The sequence below is a fragment of the Ictidomys tridecemlineatus genome, chromosome 1 (genome assembly GCF_052094955.1).
Source record: "Ictidomys tridecemlineatus isolate mIctTri1 chromosome 1, mIctTri1.hap1, whole genome shotgun sequence".
NCBI classification, from domain to species: Eukaryota; Metazoa; Chordata; class Mammalia; order Rodentia; family Sciuridae; genus Ictidomys; species Ictidomys tridecemlineatus.
The window spans coordinates 14,705,795-14,727,106 of NC_135477.1; the positions used below are offsets into that span (position 1 = coordinate 14,705,795).

Here is a 21,312-nt window from a genome sequence, read left to right on the forward strand (position 1 = left end):
TAAAGCAGATTTTAAGGTGGGGTTTCAGGGGAGCTGAGAGGATAGGACCTGTTGGAAAATGCTGGGCTTGAGATGGGCTGTGCTCTGGGTGCAGCTGCACCTTGGGTCTGAAGCCTGCAGGAAGCGTTGCAGAGAGAGGTCAGACTGATTTGAGAATCCTTTGCACAAAGTCTCAGCTAAAGTAGTGAGGTCTGTCCCCAAGAGGCCTTAAATTTTAGGAAAGGAGATAGTGTCCCTGGGGGTTACCTGTATATAGGGGCGTGGCTGCTGAGACTGAGCTGGAATGTTCAGAGATAAAGAGGAGGAAAGAACCTGGGATCGTGCCACTGCTATTCCAATCTTGGGAAAGTAAAAATGTTAAGTATCGTTCATGTATTGGCCTCATGAACTTTCCCTCTCATTGCCTGTCACATGTGCCGATCAGGACTCAGGCTCCTTTTTAGAGTCTCTCTTGAAACCCTGGTTTCCTTGCTGTCCTAAACACCAGGAAAAAGCTGACATCGTTTGGTAAGGCAACTTGGGCCACTGCTTTGAAATCAAGGGAGAAGCCAAATCAAATCACAGTGGGGTGAAGTTTGCATCTCTTGAGAGTTAAAAAGTCATTTTTAAAAATAAAAGTTCAGAAAAGCTAGGACTTAATAAAGAAGAGTTTCACAAAATCATGTGAACCAGAAAAGACGGCATGGAGAGGGACCCTAAGGAAGGCCCAGAGAAATTCCACTGCCTTCAACATTAGCTTTGAAACTATCTCAACAATGTATGTTGGCATGAAGATGATCCTGTTGTCACCAGATCTTTTTATAAACAATCCATGAATTTTTGTACCCAGACTATATGTTTGGAGGAGAGAGTAAAGAGAGGGACTAGTGAATTAAAGATTTGAGAAGTAACCAATTTTGGAAGAGTAACTGTCATCAGAACTGCTAATGTCCCTGAGGAGGGAAACTGGTAGGGCCCTGCCAAGTTGGAGATAGGATTCAATTGTGTTCCCAGGCTGGGGACGTGGCTCGGTGATAGGGCACTTGCCTGGCGTGTGCACGGTTTTCTGTGACACCGCTTTATCCCACTCATTGTTTCTTGTTTTTGGAGGAATTTGTGGTCAGAATGAGGCTAGTCCATCCTTGGGCTCCCGCAGCCCACTTGGTAAGGAAGGAGCAGGTGTGAGATCTGTGGGGCAGGAGGCGATGCTGGCAGGTTAGAGGAGGCAGCAGGTGGTGGACTAGCTGTTTTCCAGAGAATATGATCACAGTAGTATTTATAGTGTGGTTGGTTTCAGGCGTGGTGGACTCCAGCCATAATCTTGGGTTACTTAATTATAAATTGCAAAGAAAGTCATAGGGGTGGAGTGTTGGGCTAAACAAAGACAGATGAGTCCACAGTGTAAAGCTCATTTGTGGCTTCTGTGTCACCTTGAATATCTTTCAGAGTGCTAACCGAGGGTGGGGGAGGAGCTACTTCCATCAGAATCTGGGCTCTGCATTAATTCATCAGGTGCATTAATAAGTTGTGGGAACTAATCAGGGGGAACCCTGGAGGTGTTCTTGAAGCTCCTTTGGAAAGCATTTTAGTGACTGAACTCACCTTGTCCCCTCTCCACCTGAGTGCCCCTGCCAGGAATCATCAAGAATCCTGGCTTGTTTGCCTAAGAGCCTTAGTTATACAGGAGTCACCTGAGCCTGGGGATGGAGAGGTGAAGGCCAGAGGTTCCCAGCTTTAGCTATTACTTCTCAGTCTGTCAGTGGAAACAGACAAGGTCTTACTATCAAGGTTTTGCTTTAGGCTTTATTGGGGACAAGTTGTTGTGACCTGCTTGGATCTGGTCTGAACATGCAGACCGGCCCAAGTCCCTGGCATCCCAAGACTTGCTTGTTTGCATCAGCTCCAAATTCCACAGCTGTGCAGTTTTGAAAGAGACACCAAAATCCAGACACAATGAAGCGTTCTCTTTTGTATGTACTAAGGTCACGAATGTCAGTTTTATCCTAGACATATCCCCTTTTCTTTCTTCTTTTGCCCATCCATTTTTGTCTCTCTTTTTCTAATACATGAATAATCAGCTTATCCTATTGACTGCATAAAGGGAAAAATTCAATGTCTCAATTTTTCATAGCTAGGGGAAAGTATTTCCAGAGTGTGAAAAAAATAGCTATTGGAAATTTCAGTCACTGCTTTTGGTATAATGGGAACTTATTACTCAACTCAGTAACAATCTTGGCTCAAACCATGCAGTTGTGAGGGCAAGCGGTGGGCACCTTTCCTAATAGCACTGCCAGGGACACCTTTCTTCATATCTGAGACAACCTGAACCCAGCATATCTTTCCATCAGAGGCTGTTTGATTACCTCTAAATCTTAGACATGCCACGAAAGCGGTTGAGGCCCAGCCAGTGGATTTTACTTGTGTGAGATATTGCGTATCTCCCAAGGGGAGGGAGGCAAGAGAGAAAGCAGAGCCCGGCAATAAATAGCTCTTTGTATCCGTCCCCTCCCCTAGCCCCAAACCACTGAAACCACAGTGAGCAACCAGCATTCAGTTGAAGGCCACTGATGCCAGCGCTTGCCAGATGATGAGCAGATGTGAACTTGTCTTTCTACAGTGTGTGGCTGTGACCTGGCCCAAGGGGGCTTCTTCATAAAGAACGGGGAGTACCTCTGCACCCTGGACTACCAGCGGATGTACGGGACACGCTGCCATGGCTGTGGGGAGTTCGTGGAGGGCGAGGTGGTGACTGCCCTGGGCAAGACCTACCATCCCAACTGCTTTGCTTGTACAATCTGCAAGTAAGTGATTATCTGCCCAAGTCGACAGCTTCCTCCAACAGAGAGACACTGGTTTTAGCCATTCAAGCTTGGGATAGCTCTTTTGGTCTTGAGTAGCACTTAGTTTTTAAATGTCTCTTTTTTAATATTCTCTTCCTGTTGTATTTTCAATCTTAGTCAAAAAATGTAATTTGGTTGGGAAGCTTCATACATGATGTCCTCTACAAAGTAACACGACATGACTTTAAGTGACTTAAAACCAAGGCTGCAGGCAGCTCCAAACATTTAGAATAATGAAAATATTGGAGGAAATGGACAACTGCTTAGTAGGAAAAAGCTAATTTGGAAGTACATGTTCTTTCGCACAGATGTTTGCATGTCTGTGTTTAAAATAGTCTGTTTCTGGCTGATATTGGCAAACTATGGCCCACAGGCCCAATGAGGCCCAATGTCTGTTTTTGTAAATAAAGTTTTATTGGCACACAGCCATGCCCATTTGTTTGTATATTGTCTGCAGCTGCTAAGGAGAGTTGTAAGCCTGTGACAGAGACCATGTGGTCCACAGAGCCCATAAGGACATTTAGAATCTTCTTTTAGGGAAGGAGTTTGCCAACCCCTGCTGTCTAGGTATCTACCTTCCAAAGTTAAAACTTAATTGCACAAACCAGTTTGATTAAAATGATCAGTCTCAGAGAAGAAGGAAACTGTGAAATGCGAGTGGGAAATTTTGCTGTTGTGTGGTGAGGGAAACAGATCATAAAACTAAAATGGGTCTGACTCTTCTGACCAGGAGACTTGCTGACAAGGGCCAGCTTCTGTGTGGGTCAGTTCCAGTTCAGTATTCCCATGTCCTCTGGCACCCAGCTGCCTCTCGCTTGGCCTATCTGAAACTGCCATTCAGAGTTTTGTTTTGGTTTTCAGTGTTTCATGTTTCTAAGTCAGAGAGACGTCGACTCTGGAAGGGTAGATTTAATATTGCATAATCAACAAGGTGATACGTGACAAGTGAAATACTCTTAACGAAATTATTTAAGTTCATAGCATTTAGCCCATTTCTTAATTACATATTTTAAAAATCCTAATGAAGAAATTCTAGATTCATAATCTAATCATTTTTCTGATTTAATCAAAATTGAAACTCCATCCTGACTCCTCCTTTTTCAGGCTGTGGCCCACAGCCTGGTTAAGGGTCCTGGGCTGACAATGGAGGAGACCCAGGTCTGAGCCCCACTTCCTGGGCTGAGTTGAGATTTTTATGAATAGCTTTTCAAGGAAGTGGCCTCCGCTATAAAAGAAAGGGCTGTGGACTAGCTGAGAGAGATCCTCAAAGTCTGGCCAGTCACTGTAACTTCTGGATTGGATAGGGCTGGGATCTCTTTAAAAATATCAATTTCTATCCTGCTTTTCTGCTAAGACACACATACCAATACAGTAGTTTCTGGAGGGTTCCCAATGTGAAGTTACCCAGCCCCATTGCTCCGGGTAAACTCTGAGGGCCCTTCTGTTCTTGATCATGAGAGATCATGGTCTTAAAATTGGTGTACTGATGGCCAAACACTTACCAATCAGAGCCCTGTCCCTGGACATGTGGGGCAGCAGAGATGTTGCTGTTGCTACAGGTTGAGTATCTCTTATCCGGAATTCTTGGGAGTAGAAGTATTTTGGACATCAGTTTTTTTGTTTTTTCGATTTTGGAACATTTACATAGGTGACATCTTGGGGACCTAAGTTGAAACATGGAATTCATTTTTCGTATGCACCTACACAACAAAGCCTCAGGTAATTTTATACAACACTTTTAGTGCACCTGCATTTTGACTGTGGCCACAGGAGGATAGCTGTGGAATTTTCCACCATGGCATTTTATGGGCACTCAAAAATATTTCAGATTTTGGAACATTTCAGATTTGTGGATTAAGGTTGCTCAGACTGTATTATAGGGCTGTGGCCACTGCTGCTTCTAGATGATGATAATTCTACCTGAATTGAGGCCTCCTTTGTGGTTCACAAGTTGTGTTCATATAGAATTGAACTGAACCCTGTTAGCAATTCTGTGAAGTCAATTTGGAATTAATAACCCTACTTTTGAGTGACTGAGTCTCAGAGTTTAAGGGACTTTTGTAGGTTAACAGTTGAAGGTTAAAATTTGAACTCAGGTTTTCTTCCTCGAAATCCAGTTCTCCTCCTACTACAAACATTCACTCAAATAACAGAAGGAAGTGAGCCCATATGATCAGAGGATGTAGGGAGAGAGGAAAGTACTGGAAAGAGTGCCACCAGGTACAAAACTTCAAGTTCAGAAGCCTGGCCACACATTGAACACTGGTCTCTGGGTTGTGCCATAGAGGATTCATGTCTAAAAAAAAAAAAGTGTGGATGAGAAGGGGGCCTGGACTTGGGTGAGGTAAGCAAGGATCCTGGAGTGCTTGTTCTGGGCATCTGGAGAATGCTGGTCAACCCTGGAGAGTGGGCATTTCTTTTTTTTTTTTTTTATAAAAGAGAGAGTGAGAGAGGGGAGAGAGAATTTTTAATATTTATTTTTTAGTTCTTGGCGGACACAACATCTTTGTTGGTATGTGGTGCTGAGGATCGAACCCGGGCCGCACGCATGCCAGGCGAGCGCGCTACCGCTTGAGCCACATCCCCAGCCAGAGAGTGGGCATTTCTTGACATGTTGAGCTACAGGTGCCTCTATTGCCTCTCCCCAGTCTTGGCCCTCCTCAGAGGCAGAAGAACCTGTGCTTGTTGAGTTGCTGTGTTGATGGGCCCTTAAGCCTCCTTACAGAATGGACTTGAGGCCCGTTCAGGTTTAACTTGTCAGTGTGAAGCCATAGGCCCACTGGCACCCACCAGAGCAGTGATTTTGCTTATTAAAGACAGAGTTAAGTTTCACTCTTGATTAAATTAAATTTCTTAATTACATATTTTAAAAATCATAATTAAGAAATTATGGTAGATGGTAGATGCCATCTGCACCTGTCTAGTCTCCATCACTGGTCAACCCAGGCAAGTCTCTTACCCTTTCTGGGGCTTATTCAGATGATGAAAAATGAGAGAGGGCCCCATCTCTTCTTAGGACTTTGAATAATATTTGAGGGTGTACAAATATAAAGCCCATGCCAGGCATAGCGGCATACCTATAATCCCACCAGCTCAGGAAGCTGAGGCAGGAGGATTGCAAGTTCAAAGCCAGCCTCAGCATCTTGGCAAAGGCCCTAAGCAACTCAGTGAGACCCTATCTCTCTACAAAATATAGAAAAGTATTGGGGATGTTGCTCAGTGGTTAAGTGCCCCTGGGTTCAATCCCTAGTACATATTTAAACACACACACACACACACACACATTGCCCTTCTTGATTACTGGCACCAGACACATTTGTGGAGTTAAGACCAAGTTTACCTGTGCATATAGTCAATCACCAGCTGTTAGGTCACAGACAGGTGATTAAAAAAGGAGATAGCAGCTGAGAAAGTTAAAAACTAATGTCAAGAAGCTCAGATTTGCTCTAAACAATTGCTTCTGACTCTGATTTATGATGTCTCGCTGTGAGTTTCACATTTCCTAATCGACAGGGTCACACATTTAAAAACTCATGTTGATGAAGAGTGTTGGCCAATTGGCCAATTGCAAGTTAACAGAAATGGAAACTGCATGTCATTTGTTAACTAATGACTTGTTTTTAAAGGCTGTCTCTTGGTAAACTGGGATGAGAAATGGTAACTGAAGATGGTGGTATTTAGTGGCAATGTGCTATTACTGATGAATGTCTAATGTAAAAGGAAAGTGTCATTCTGAAAAGAAGCTACTATTAATTCTTAAACAGATATTTATTGCCTGTCCTATTTCTCTTGGCTTATAAAGGACTGGGTCCCCAGGACTGTGCAATACTCCGATGTCCAGGAAGGACAAAATCTAACTCAGCATAGTTATCCCAGCACTCTGGGTGTGGTCCCATGGAACTGAAAGAGTTCATGCTTGGCCTATAACCAGTTCTGCTGGGGAGGGGCCCTGCACTTAGCTGGAATTCACGGTATTTAAAAGGTTTCTTGGTGAAGATTTTCCATTTGGAAATTTACTGTCCTGTGTGCCTGCTGGGTGACTTGTTGGGACATCCCTCCACTAAGGAGTGGAGGTAAATCATTCCGTTTTACTATCCAGTTGCCCATAAAAACCAGTGGCTTCTCTTTTCTACTCATAATGAGGTACATTTATTTGTTTGGACCACATCCAGCTGGCCGGCTTGGGCATGACTGCATTTCAGACATTTTTAGCTGGTGCTCCTCCAGGAAATAAATTTGCACCAGAAGGCAAGTTGAAGACGCAAGGAAGGGGAATGATGTTGCTGAAGTAACCTTGAGGACTGTGTCTTTCTGCCTCTAGGCGCCCGTTTCCACCTGGAGATCGAGTCACGTTCAATGGGAGAGACTGCCTTTGTCAACTGTGTGCACAGCCGATGTCTTCCAGCCCCAGTGAAGCCACCTGCTCCGGCAGTAAGTGCTCTGGTGATCTGATGGCAGGAACACCTCTGTAGCCCAAGGGTGAGGGTGGCTTGGGAAGGTTCCTCTCTTCTTGAGAACCCCTGTTAGCTAGAGCCAAGACCAGTGCTTTCTGGGACATTTTCCATTGTTAAACGTGATGTTTGATGAATCCTCCACTTAAATCCAGGCCGGGGGAAGCAGCTCCAGTACTTCACAAAGACATAAATAGAGTTGGACATCAAACTGTCATTTTTGACAGCCCATGAAAGAGAAATAATTATAAAACCTTGCACTGGAAATGCCCATCATGGAGGTTGAGATGGGAGGACATTTGGTGGCGATGTGTTGGAATAGCTATCTCCACTCGCCTAAGGTACCGATGCAGCCATTTCTGCTTACTCTTCAATAACCTTTATTCACCTCGAAGACTCTGACATTTGTTCCTCTGAGAACTTACTCAGTACCTACAACATGTGTTCTCTGAACCAGAGATACAGAGGAGCAAAACCACTCCTCCCAGCTCAGGAGGCCTGCTTGCTCCTGAGAGCACGTAGACAAATGCATAGACAAAATATCGAATATGAGACGAAAATGAAAGTAGAAAATTAAAGCAGAGTCAAGGGACCGCATTCCTGTGGGCCAATCAGACAAGGCCTCTTTCAAAAGGCAGCACTCAGGGATTTGAAGGAAGTGTGGGAAGAAGGTGTTTGACGTACATCGGGAGAGTCATGACTATTTATGACAAGGGCTGGTCTTACCTGTAAGGATCCAAGGAGAACCAGTTTTCCTCTGCCTTCCCCAATATGGTGGCACATTGTACTTTTCTTCTAATATATCCATCCAAAATAACACTGGGTAGATCAGTTAATAACTTTTGTAAGAAGTCAATGTATTCTGAACTCTGGGTACCAAGTTAGGAAGCTCTACTTCATCTCTTTCCTGGGGCATTAGGAGTCTTTGAGAAACCTGGAATAAACCTCCTTCAACTCTGTGAATCTTAATATATAAGAATGAGATAATCATTGCCACTCAGAGGAATTCTGTGCAATTCACAACAATGATTCCAACTCTTCCCATTAAAATGGAAGACATATTAAAAAATAAGAATGTTCTTACCAAAGCACTTGCATGAGATTAGATCTTGACCATGGAAGGAAATCTATGTATTCCTTATTCAGGACACTACTAGATTCTGAGCATGTGAATTTATGTGACCTGTGGCTGAGTGACAGCAGCCTGGGCAGGACCATCACTACACAGCAAGGCAATGCCCCGGCCCCTAGTGAGGTTTCAAGTCCTTTGCTCTTTACCCTGTCCCAAGCCCAAAGGAAGCAGTTAGCCCCAGGTTGTTGGGAAGGTGACCTGGGTGGAAATAGTCACCCCATTATTTAGGGAGGGCTTGCCATGAAAAATCATTACTAAAAACTTGGGAGGAATTCATCAGTCTAGTTAAGAAAAGGAGGTTTCTATGAGTCCTTGGAGCTGACGACAGCCGTAGCAGAGGTTCATGGCGTACAGCCTGCAGTAACAGGCGTGGACGTGTCCTCAAAGTGTCCTTTGGTCCGCTGTTTAGATAAGTGAGAAAATCGAGGCCCATGGATGTACTTGAGGTCACACAGCCGTACAAAGATGCGGTAGGGTCAGATGCATTTCTTTGGGCCCCTAAATTTTAACTATTTTGTGTCATCTAATACTCCAAATTATTTGGTTTAGGAAACAGAAGCAGATTCTTTTTAAAGACTTTCAGTCCTCTCAGGCCGTACGATTTGGAAGCATGTTCTCTACTCACAGCAACACCAGAATGATTATTCTGATTTTTATTAAAATTTTGGGTTACATTTATAATTTCCATTTTTTTGTTGTTGTTGTGCTAGGGATTGAACCCAGGGCCTTGTGCATGCTAGGCAAGCACTCCAACAACTGGGCTATATCCCCAGCCCCTATAATTTCCATTTTTATGTGACACACATTTTATACACATAAAAATTAAAGTAAAAAAATGTAATCAAACTCAAATCCATTGCATTTTCAATACAATATTTAACCATTCTTGCTTCTGTTCCAGTGGCTGGGCCCAATCCGTTTCCCCCTTTCCTTCCCGTGGGTGCATTCCTATGCAACTGCTTTGGGTCAGAACGTTTTTATTTTTAAGAAGTACTTATCTATTTAGGTAAGTACTCAAAGCCATTTATAGGGTGTGTGGGTGTCTGTGAAGAAGAGAGCTCTTATATATGGATCCACACATGCAAAATGCCCCAGCGTGCCAGGCAGGCACACACATACTACAGCAACGGGAATTTGCAGCAAGTTTCTGAAATTCCTTGGCGCATATTAGAAAGCATTTGGTTGTTATTTGTGGTTCTCCAAGAATTACCCTATACTTCCAAACCTACTCTGGTGTGACTTCAATTCCTACTTTAAAAAAAAAAAAATCAAATGACTTTTGGTCTGGGGCTGTAGCTCAGTGATGGAGCGCTTGCCTGGCATGTGTGAGGCCCTGGGTTCGACCCAAGCACCATATAAAAACAAATAAATAAATAAAATAAAGGTGTCCATCTACAACTAAAAAAAAAAAAATAGTTTTTTAAAAAATCAAATGACTTTTTAAACTTGGCAAAGGGCTTCCTACACAGAAGCAAAAAAACTGACCATTTTTTTTTAGTGTAAAAACTCTTTTTGTGACAATGTTCACAGAGTCCATGAAATACATCAAAGGGATGAGAAAAGGGCCGAGATCCTCTTTTCCCTTTAAAATATTCTCTTTGGAAGTGAGTCTGCTCTTCTGAACCAGAATTATTCCACGTTATGTGGCCGGTTTCCCATAGTCACAGGATGTGAGGCAAAAACCACGAGAGGGGGACAGAAGCGGGGCAGGGTGGGAAGCAGAAGCTGGGGCGGAGGCTGGGAGGAGAATTTGCACAAGATACTCTCCCTGTGAGCTTGCTGGAAAAAGCTCCCTGTTCGGCTGCTCGGTGGCCTCCGTGTCTGTGTGGGTCTGTTTTAGGAAGACCACCCTCTGGAGGCCTCCTTAAAAAACTCTGCTAACGTCTACCTCGTGGTGTGCCAGCACTGTGACACCAGTTTACACTATCAACTCATTCAATCCTATAGGTTGGTACTAACCGTGCCTGTTCACAGATGAAGAAACAAAAGGTCATGGAGGTCAAGTAGTTTGCCCAAGGTCACTTGGGCTCACACCCTAGCCATCTGGCTGCAGATGCCAGGCTCCCTCCCTGATGCTTATTTCACCCTGTGGATGTCACTCTCTGATTCTCAAAGACGGGGTGCGGAGCCTCAGAGCAGACCTGACGGTGTGCAGATGGTCTGAGTGCCCTGACCCCGAGGCTGGGTGCACTTTTCTACCTGTTGTCTCCCTGTTGGGTCACAGCTTGGGAAGCAGAAGCCCTCAGGAGGTTCTTCCTAGAAACAAGTTGATTCAATAAAAGATTATTGCCACAAATTAGTTTAAATGGTTGCTGCATCCAGCCCAATGCAATTGGATTCCGTAAGCAACTGATGTGCTCTCAAATGGAGGTGTTAGTGAAAGGAACCTCCTAGGGCTGTGGGGAGCACTAACTTTCTAGCTGATTCAGACTGTTTCAAAAAACATGCACAGAAGACATTACACTCTACCAGAAAGTCAAGGACAGTCCTCTGCAGCTTAATTCTACCTCGTTTTGGTGTATTTTCCTGTACCTGAGGGACTGGATTCCCACAGGCTAAGGAGCAGCACAAACCTGTGTGGCACCCTCGTGCATATGGAATCGGGCTTCGATGTCGTTTCCTCCATGGCTCCTGTCTATTTCAGGCACCTGAGCAGGAGTGGGCTGCCGTCTACGATCACCCTTTCCCTTTCCAAGGGTGTCTGACGAGCGTCTGATTGCATGTGGGTTTGGCGATTGACAGGGTGAACACCCCCACACAAATACATCCAAGCCTGTCGTTCTCCCTTCCCTCCTCTACACAGACCTCCATATATAGCAGCATCATTATTCTGACTGCAGTTGGATCTCCCACAGGTATCGGGGCAAACGGTGTAGTTGGACCAAATTTAAATCTTTTCAGATAAAGAGTCACGTGCGTGTTTTCAAACAGGAGGAAGACATTTTCAATCATTTCACTTTTCTGTTTGGTGCACCACCTCTTCCCAGTTGTAAGATCATTTTCATTTATCTGTAAATGAAACATCTCTTTCAAAACATCATTTGCAAGTTGAGTGGGAACTGTCTGCTGAAGCACCTAACCATAGGTGCAGTGGGGAAGCTCTGCCCTGGGCCACATCCTAGCTTTCCCACTCACTAGCAGTGTCTACCTCTCTGTCCTCCTTTTTCTCATCTGTAAAATGGGATGGTCATAGGCACCTGCCTTGTACAATGAAGTGAGTAAATGCATCGAAGTGCTGGTCACTTACAGCTTAACAATACTAACAATGACTTATTATGGAGTCATTGACTCCCTAATGTTTGTGACAGTCCCAGTCCCCCCTTTTTGTACAACTGCTTTTTTTCTTTGCTGTTCATGATAGCTGCCTTTTAAAAACCAGTGGATTCAGGAATGTATCCAAACTTGAAGCCCATGGATTGCTGGAGTTTTGCTCATGGTAAATGGGTTTTATAGCTGGATCCCCAAAAAGAGATCTTCCCTTGTGGATATTAAGGAATGAAATGCTTCAAAGATTCAGGACACATGTCAGCACAGGTTACTGTTCGTTGTTATTCTTGAAGGAAGTGGTGAGGGGAGGACCTAAGCTTAGACTCAGGGGCAGGGCCTGAGGGTTGAGGAAGTGGGTTCACATTCCACACCTGCCTCACGTCCTGGTCAGGCCTCTTCCTAGCTGTGTAGCCTTGAGCAAGTTACTTAGTGTCTCAGAACCTCCAGGCCTTCCTCTACACACTGGAAAACGGCTACTTCGAGGGGTTGTCATGAGGACCAGCCGCAGGGCTCCTTGGAAGGACAGTCTGCCTGAGGGAACTTGAAGAAGCAGTGCAGGGGGACCCCAGGCTGCATTCTCTGCCCTGAGAAGTGAACCTGGAAGGACAGAGCTGGGGCCAGGTGTCGGAAGGCCTTGAGGAGTCTGGCAACATGGAGCTCCTAAGGATGGTTTTCAACCTAGAGAACGACCTAGAGAACACTAACCTGTGATACTGAAAACTTTGAATTTGCTTGTGCCCCTTGGCAACAGGCACCCAGTGTTCCCAGCAAACCTGTACCTTGAAAACAGTATTCTAGAATGATCCGGAGGGTGGTGATAATAGTGGGGTGCAAAATAAAATATTTGGATCAGGGCTGGGAAGACACTGGTGATTGTAGTTACAGGTAACAGCTGTGAGAAAAGATGATCAGGGTAAATGAAAGGGCCATGTTAAGGAAAGATCCAAGATGCCATTCATTCATTCATCAAACACCTCACTGAACACCTACTAAGTTCCAGGCTCTGTTCTAGGCACCAGCTAAATTCTCACACAGTTAACATGTTACATTACTGTGACACATTTCTCCAACTAAGACACCATGGGCACATCAATTGGTACCTGCGGACCGCATTTTAATTTTTACATGAGTGGCCACCTCCACTCCCAAGAGAATGATATTCATTGAATATAAGGACCCTGTTGTCTTTCTTATGCAAAGCCTACCACATAACGTCCTAGGTAAACATTCTAGAAAATGAACCAAAGCCTCTCTACCTTGAAACGAACTCACATCTCCTCTTTCAAAATGATAGGTTTTAGGTGTTTTTGTTTTTGTTTTTGTAAAACAACACAAACAGTACAGGAGGGTACAAAGAAAGATGAGGAGCACCTAAGTTCCATCACCAAGAGATCCCCTCTGAGCATTTTGGTGATCATTCTGGATATTTCCCTAAGTGCTATAGGTTGGTGTGTCATTGTGAATGTGTACAATTTTATGCACATTTTTCCCCCTAGAATTTTGTTCATGTAATTTTTCAAAAGTCATTCTTCTGAATGTCACATAAAAGGTTGAAAGCTTTAAATTTGCTTGTGCCTCTTGGCAACAGGGCACCCAGTGTTCTCAGCAAACCTGTACCTTAAATGTCTCTTATGGCAGTAATAGTCATATACCATATCAATGTTCTTGGGACATTGATCTTTTCCACCAGGAGAGGAGCTACTAATGGCAAGACTTGTCCTTAGGATCAGCACCGTGCACATGGTGAACACAGGAACGTTTGTTTTGTGCGTGAATTGAAAGCATGTCAGGAGAGCTTTTGAGGGAATAAACCTCTCTCCTAAGCCCCAGTGGTGGGGTCTGGCCCCCCTGAAGATGCTTCGCAGTCTGGTACACAGGTGCATGAGAAGTGACATATTTAAACTCACTTTTATCTGCCCATTTCACAGGGGTTTCCCTTAATCACAAGGAGAACTGTTCAGTAATTGCTTGAGATCCATTTGTTGATAACACAGTCACAAGTTTTTAAGAAAGTGGAGGTGTCAGGGAAAGTGTCCCCCAACTTTGTGGTGGACTAGGAGGCCACCTCTCCCAGTGTTTAGGGCACAGGCCTCTGGCCTGGTGTGGTGGCTTCAGCTTCTCTCCTGGGTGGGGAGGGGTGCTGGGAGAGTGGAATTCGCAGAGTAGCCAGAGGCTCTTTCCAGAGGAGTGAGGTCTGTTGCAAAGAGGGGCCTTTGATTCTCAGACTTCTCAGGCTGAAATCTCTAACAGAGAGCCCAGAGTGATGCCTCTTCTCCCTTCACCTGAGTCGGAGTTACCTCAGCTGTAAGAAAGGAAGAAGAGTCCCAGCTTTTCACAGGGAACAGGTACCCCTCACTGAAGCATGGGTTAAAAAGAGCTTTCAGTGAATAGAAAGCTAATGGCATTTTGCGGTTTGCTGTTCCCATTTCAGTAGCTTTGTGTCTTACATAATAACTAACTTATCAGTGAGGCTGGGATTTTAATGGTTGGAACAGCAGTCATTTTCCCAGGTGAATTTTAATTTTTAAATAGCAGTAAAAAGTCCCCAGCTGTTCAAAAGGATTGCTGTGTATCCCGATAGTTGTATATTCCTAGGGATTTTCCTTGAAAGTGTATTTGAAAAATTGCTTATGGCAGTTGTGCCTAGGCACGGAGAGAGAGAGAAATGGGTAATGGAGGGAAGGAAAATGATTCTTATTGTATGAAAACAATCTTTTTAACCTTGTGTTTTTATCTATGTAAAACCAAAGTATCCCCAAAATGAAATAATGTTAATTTTACAAAGTGAAATGAAAGACCTATCCAGACTGAAGTCTCACTGTAGCCTGCCCTTGCTATGACCTTTAGTCATGCGTATTAAGTGACTGGTCACATGAGGAACGCGCACAAGCTGACATTCTACCCCCTTTTTATTCTTCCTGTCTTTGGAATAGAGTAAACGAACAGCTATTTGCTAATGAGTCCCGAATCCGAGAAGCTGACGTAGAATCAAGTATGGTTTCCTCTTTGGCAAGAACCCATGTGTGCCTAGTGACCATAGCCAGTTAAAGATTTATCATAAAACTCTTCACCAAGTTAAAGTTTACAACTAAATTAGGGAAATAGGCTCACAAGCAAACCTTCTGGGTATAAAATTTTCTAATTGAGGTGAAATTCACAGAGCATGAAATTCACCATTTTAAAGCCACCATTTGGGGAGCCCTAGTGAATTCACAGCACTGTGTAGACACTACCTCTGTCTAGTCCCCAAACCTTCTCATCACCCTTAAAGAAAACACTGTCCCCGATGAGCAACTATTCTCCATTCTGCTCTTCTTCCAGCTCCTGGCAACTTGCAATCTGCTTTCTGCGTGGATTTACCTATTTCCAGATATTTTATAGAAATGAAGTCACACAGCCTTTTGTGTCTGGCTTCTAAATGTTTTCCAGGTTCCCACAGATTGCATTGTTTATCAGTACTTCCTTTTTCCGATGGCTAATATTGCAAAGTATGGCTCTCTTGCCCATTCATCTGTTAACGGGCATGCAGGTCATTTCCATCTTTGGCTCTCGAGTACAGTGCTGTGATGAAGACACACGAACAAATATTTGTCTACGTATTTGTCTTTTGAGCCGTGGTACATTTTTTAGAGAGGTTTGCTAAAGACTATCAAATCTTAAAAGCAATGGTTGCCAGTTTTCCAAACCTTTCCCAGGAATCTTTGCCCGGTAGTATGGCAGGCCATGACCTGGGCACCATTGAATGGTGTCTGGTGATGGCAGGTAGCAGAGGCCACCCAGAGCACCCTTTCTTCTTGCTCCCTCTCCCCTTCTTGGTTCTTCTCTTTTCTACCCCTTTTCTTCCTCTGTTGCTGGCTTGAGCAATGACTCCATGGCCACTGCTCAGCCTGTTGGCAGAAATTTGCTCCCCAGTTCTCCAAACTCTCCAGAAAAAGTCTGTTCAGTAGTGCTGAGTTCCCAGGCTTTGCCCTTCAGCCACGTTCACTCTGTCTTCCCTGCGGACAAAATGTGTAACGCTTGTCCTTTGGAGGAGTGGCTTGGGGATCAAATGATGTTTGCAGGGCGTGTCTGGTTATAGACTGTAAGCAGGAAGGAGGGCTCTGCAGGCCCACAGGGACCCCAGTGTGTGCTCAGTGAGTGCTCCCTCGCCCTGTCCACTGAAGCCCTGGCCTGGACTTTTCACCCACGCAGGTTGAACGGGCTGGAGGTTGCCGTGTGACCACGCTGTGATTAGGCGTTGTTTGGCTTTGTTTTGGCTTCCCACTTTCTTCCTACCATACAGGTAGCATTTTCAGGCAGGAGAGAATCCTGTGTTCTTCTGATGATGCTGACATCATCAGAAACAGTGCTGAGCAGTTACAAGGGGCAGGTGAAGAAGGGACTGGAAAGCAACCATGTTCTCAGAGCCTGTCCCCCACCAACTGGCCTTTTGAAATCACCAGTTGGGTATTTTGAAGGTGAGAGTGTACTTTTTGGGGTGAGGATTTATTCTGTATGTGTAATCCTTACTTTTAGTTCTAGTTCCAGAAGCATACATGTACACACACACACGCACACACATACACGCACACGCACACATATACACACACACGCACACATACACACGCACACATACACACACACACACACACACACACACGAGTTCCCTTTGCCAGGACTTTAAACCTAGAAATTAAAACAGGTGACAAAACAGTATTAATGTTTATGCTAATATTTTCTTATTTCACATCAAATAAAATCTCTATTACTTCCCCAAGAACACAGACATGTTACAATTTTTTCATTAATTGTCCGGGAAATGGAAGGATCTCTGTTCAAGAGATTTCATATGATGTGTAAGGCAACAGATATTGACTTTACGCAGACATCAAAGTTTTCAGCTCCTAACAGCTTTCAACAGCCTTTCCAAAATACATGATTTATTTAGTATTTACATTTACTATCAACTGTCTGGCACTGACTGTGGTAAGACACATCATTCATGCTGGTCCAAGCAGGCCATGACAAATGAGTCTTCCTAGGCTCATCAGAATGGGTCATCAAGTCCAGTCCTGAGTGCAGGGACAGGTTTCGTGCTGTTTAGAGTCATCCTTCAGTGGTAGCTAGCAGAAAATTCAGACTCTCAACTCTAATGCTTTGTATGAGTCTGAGTGGGTACAAGTCCACAATAGGCTTTTTTTTTTTTTTTAAAGAGAGAGTGAGAGAGGAGAGAGAGAGAGAGAGAATTTTTAATATTTATTTTTTAGTTCTCGGCGGACACAACATCTTTGTTGGTATGTGGTGCTGAGGATTGAACCCGGGCCGCACGCATGCCAGGCGAGCGCGCTACCGCTTGAGCCACATCCCCAGCCCATACAATAGGCTTTCTTCTATTTCTTAGGTGTTTTGTGGAAATGCCTAGCAATGCTAACCTGGGGATTCTTGCCTAATAAATTCTTGATGACTTGAGAGAGAGGGATTCCTGACCATGAATATAGGAAAGAAACACGCCTAACATGAAAGGGAAAAGTTTTTTGACCTTGAATCGATGACACTCCCAACAGCATTCTTTGGGCATTGGCTTAAGGGATTAGAATTGGAAGTTGGAAAGATGTAAGTGGTCTATATTTATGAAATCTCTGGCTAAACTTTCTACCACTTCACAAGCACGTATGATATGGAGAAAGGGAGTTTCAGAGACTAGATTTTAGAGGACTTAGAGGGTGGCTGCTGCCAGGCCTCCCTTCGCCTGTCCTGATGAGGCTGACGGTCTGTCGCTGTCATGGCCCAGGAAGTCCTGTTTGTTGTGCGGGGTTGTTTTCCAAAGACAACAAGAAGCTCTACTTAAAATAGTGCATCAGAGGCCTCCCTGGCTTACCTTGTTTCCACCATGGCCATCAAGACAGCAAAGCGAGCAACTGACCTCAGCAGGGACAGGGGTGACTGTGGAAAGTCTGTCTCAAGGTCAGGTCTTTTCATAAATCACTCTGGCCACTTTTAGCATCTGAGATGTCAATCATTTATAGCACTGAGACCCCCCCTTTTCATAGAGTGGGAACACTTTGCACCTAGGATTTGTCTTCTGATCTCATATTGCTTTTCTGGGCAGCCTAGAAATTCAGAAGTTAAAAGAACAGAACAACAACAACAAAAAATCACTCTTGAAAAGTGCTCAGCCTAACAAGTTTGCAGTTTCTCATTCTGTTTTGGATTATTTTTTTTTTTTTTTTTTTGTACTGGGCATTGAACCCAGGGCCTTGTGCATAATAGGCTTGTGTTCTCTCCCACTGAGTGGCACCTCAGCCCAGCTCCCTTCTTTCTTACGTTGATCCCAAACTCATGGTATTCGCCATGACATGCTGAAAAAGAAAACTTGGTTTAAATAAAAAGCATGGACTGTGCCCTGTCAACATTTGTCAACTCCTAGTGGTCTAATTTGGGACTTGGCAACATTCTGCAGCCCGGATGAAGACGAAGATCAACATTCAACAATATCTACTTGCTAGGCCAACCTCTCATCCCTAATAATGGCCTTTATGATCAAAAGATTTTCAAATACCCAAATCCTTAATGATGTTAAAACTGTAGGCCATGCTAAGCAAAATAAGCCAATCCCCAAAAACCAAAGGCGAATGTTTTCTCTGATATGTGGATGCTAATTCACAATAAGGTGGGGGGCACTAGGGAAGAGTTACCTTAGATTAGGTAGAGGGCAGTGGAGGGAGGTGATATGGGGATAGGAAGGATAATAGAATGAAACAGACGTTATTATTTTATGTGTATATATGACTGCATGACTGATGTGATTCTGTAATATGAACAATCAGAAAAATGAGAAATTATACCCCATCTTATGTAGGATATATCAAGGTACATAAATGAGTTCTACTGTCATATATAATTGAAACAAATTTAAAAAATAAAAAAACTATAGGCCAACTCTTATTTTTAAAATAACGTAAGAAAAGTCTGGATTTCTTTTTAGCTCTATGTCACCGGCTCAAGGGCCTCTGAAGGCCAGGTTGGCAACTTAGATGCTGTGTTCAGTTCAAGCATGAGCGCAGATGGCCATGATACTTAGACTCTCTGGAGGGGTGGGAAGGACCATATAAAGTGGGCAGTCACTTTGGGCCACCTCATAGTCATTCCCATGAAGGAGACCAGTGGTAGAGGTTGAGGTAACCTGGAGAAGGCTGGGGTCAAAGGCAACTTAGTCACCGAACAGCGTCTGTCCTGTGTTCTGGTTGCTCTCCTGCTCCCCCACTCCCTTCTTTGGGACAGAGCAAGTATTCTTTCACATCCTATCTTTATCATTTTATCTCACAAGATTGGGAAACCCATGTTCTAAAAGAACATTTGGATGGCAAGATAAGATGTCCTTAAATCAGGACCTCAATAAATCAAACCCTGGAATTTAGACTCTGAGACTGGCCAGGGTAAAGTGCCTCTAGTTAGCAGCCCATTAGAAGGATATTTTATAAGGTCTCCAAAGTCTTATTCCACTTTCTATTAATAGCACCCTAAGTCTGAAATGATTTGTTACTATTTATTTTTCATCCATGTGTATGGCCATGAATTTATGTGATAATTTTGTTTTTGGACAAATACTGCTTCTGTTTTTTCTTCTTATTGTAATAAAAGATTCTGGGGAAAGCTTAAATTTTCTGGTATGTATCTGGGCAACAGTTTCAATACTGAAAGTTGATTTTTTTTTAAAAAAATTCTTATTTCAGAAACTTTCACAAGAAAGAAAGGGCATGTTCTGACTGTCTCAAAATCCCAATAGATATTTTATGGTATCTTAGTATCACAGCAAGCACTGACCAGTGGTGCTTCCCTTGAGACTTTGTTTTCACTTTGGGTACTTAGAACTGAACCCTAGCTCATGCTAAGCATGTTCCCTACCATTGAACTATTCGCTCATGGTTTTTTTTTTTTTTTTTTTCTTCCCAGCAATATGGATGGGACTCAGGGCTTTACACATGACAAGGCAAGTCCTCTATCACCAAGCCACTCAGCCCCTAGTACCCATCTTTGGAAGTTGGAATACTCATCACTATCTCTGATGCCTTTGCCAAAAATTCTGCAACACTGGAAACAGTCCCATTCCATATTCTGAAGGCTTTGATCCTTGATGGACAGATGCTCTGAAGGGCTGTTACCACTTTTGTGAATGACTGAGCATGTCCGAAGCATGCAGACCTGAGAAGGCTGAGATGGGTGGAAACTGAGCCATCACATGTTTGTTCTTCTTGTGGCTCCATGTCCCCAGTCTTCCTTTCCAAAAGGCATCTTTGCAGAAAAAAGACATCTTTTTGTCCCTTACCATCCTGAATGAGGAATTCTAGGAAGGCAGAAAGTCATTCTCAAGGAGAACATAGGTGTCCAGGTTGACAGACCTTAAGTGCACTTAAGAGAAAACCTCTCCTCTTACCTTGGGAGCAACACCCTCCTTCCAAGAGCCATATGTCCCTTTCTTCAGCTCAAATACTTTTGAAACCCAGGTGTCCATGGGCCTCTGCCAAAAAGTATTAGAAAGATTAAGGCAGACAGGCAGGATCCTTATTAATAATGATATTTATGGCCTTTGAACAAAATGATAAAAGTATGGAACCAGGTGTGTACTTGGATGTGAGTTGAACTTGAACGTAAGTAGCCAAATCCCTACTTTGCTCTGGCTTTGGTGCCAAGAGTAGGGCTTGAGGCAGAGTTTAAGGCTCTTTTTTGTGTTGTTGTTTTCCCTTTTTTTCCAGAACACTGGCTGTCACTAGTGGATTTTGTTTCCCTGATGCTGCTCCATATTCACCTATTTCTGACTTTGACAGTAATTCCAGTGCCAATCACCAGCTTTCTATATTTATCAGCAGCTGCTTCAGTGATGTGGAAACAATTTTCTCAACAGCTGAAAAACATGCAGATAGAGAGTAGGACTTTTTGTTCTTTATAAAGGAACTCAATTGGAGCGAGCATGGAAGAAGTGAACCATCCAGTGCGCTCTTTATCTCTCCATCTTTTACCCTTTGCCCAGCAGGACTTCAGGCTGCCCCAAGGGAAACTGTGGCTTTGTCCAGAGGGAATGGGCAGCCTTGGTGGAATACACTGGAAAACGGGGACCAGCTCACGCGGGTGGTTTTTTCTTATCTAGGAGGCAGTCTTTGTTGATTTGCTTGTGTCATAAAGTTTGGGATGGAGGAAGCTTTGCCCCAGCCTCCTCTTCCAGCCCAGCTTGGCTGTCTGGTTTTAAGCATTCAGCACTGTGTGAATATTTCTCTATTAAGCATCCTCCAAATGCCTGCCTTTGATAATGGGCATGGCTCAGAGGGTCTGAGTGGTATAGACACCACCTGTAAGGTCAAGGGCTTCCCGTCTGCAAGGCGTTTTGACTAGGATTGGTACCATGTTCACAGAGCCCTTCCTGATCCATAGCAGCCCTCGGGGAAGAATATCTTGGTGGTCCTTGTTCTCCAATTGTTCTTCTTGCATAGCTCCAGAATGCCTGGGTGCCAAGGTGCTTGACTAGAGTCAGGAAGCAGGGGAAGACCTGTTGAGTATATGTGTAGTACCAAGCCTTGTGCTTGCGAAGCACTTTACAGTGATGATCTCGCTGCTTCTTCCCAGCAAGTAGCTGCTATTGTCAGCATTTTGCAGATGAAGAAATGACAGG

At 43.9% G+C, this 21,312-nt stretch overlaps 1 protein-coding gene across 5 annotated transcripts in view; it reads left to right on the plus strand.

Moving 5' to 3' along the window:
• Positions 1 to 21,312, plus strand: part of Ablim1 (actin binding LIM protein 1) — a 186,827-nt gene that overhangs the window by 64,367 nt on the left and 101,148 nt on the right. For all 5 annotated transcript variants that reach the window (XM_078045117.1, XM_078045070.1, XM_078045097.1 and 2 more), the window contains exons 3-4: positions 2,597 to 2,780; positions 7,141 to 7,250. In XM_078045117.1, the coding sequence (XP_077901243.1) occupies positions 2,597 to 2,780; positions 7,141 to 7,250 (294 nt within the window). The remainder of the gene's footprint in view (positions 1 to 2,596; positions 2,781 to 7,140; positions 7,251 to 21,312) is intronic.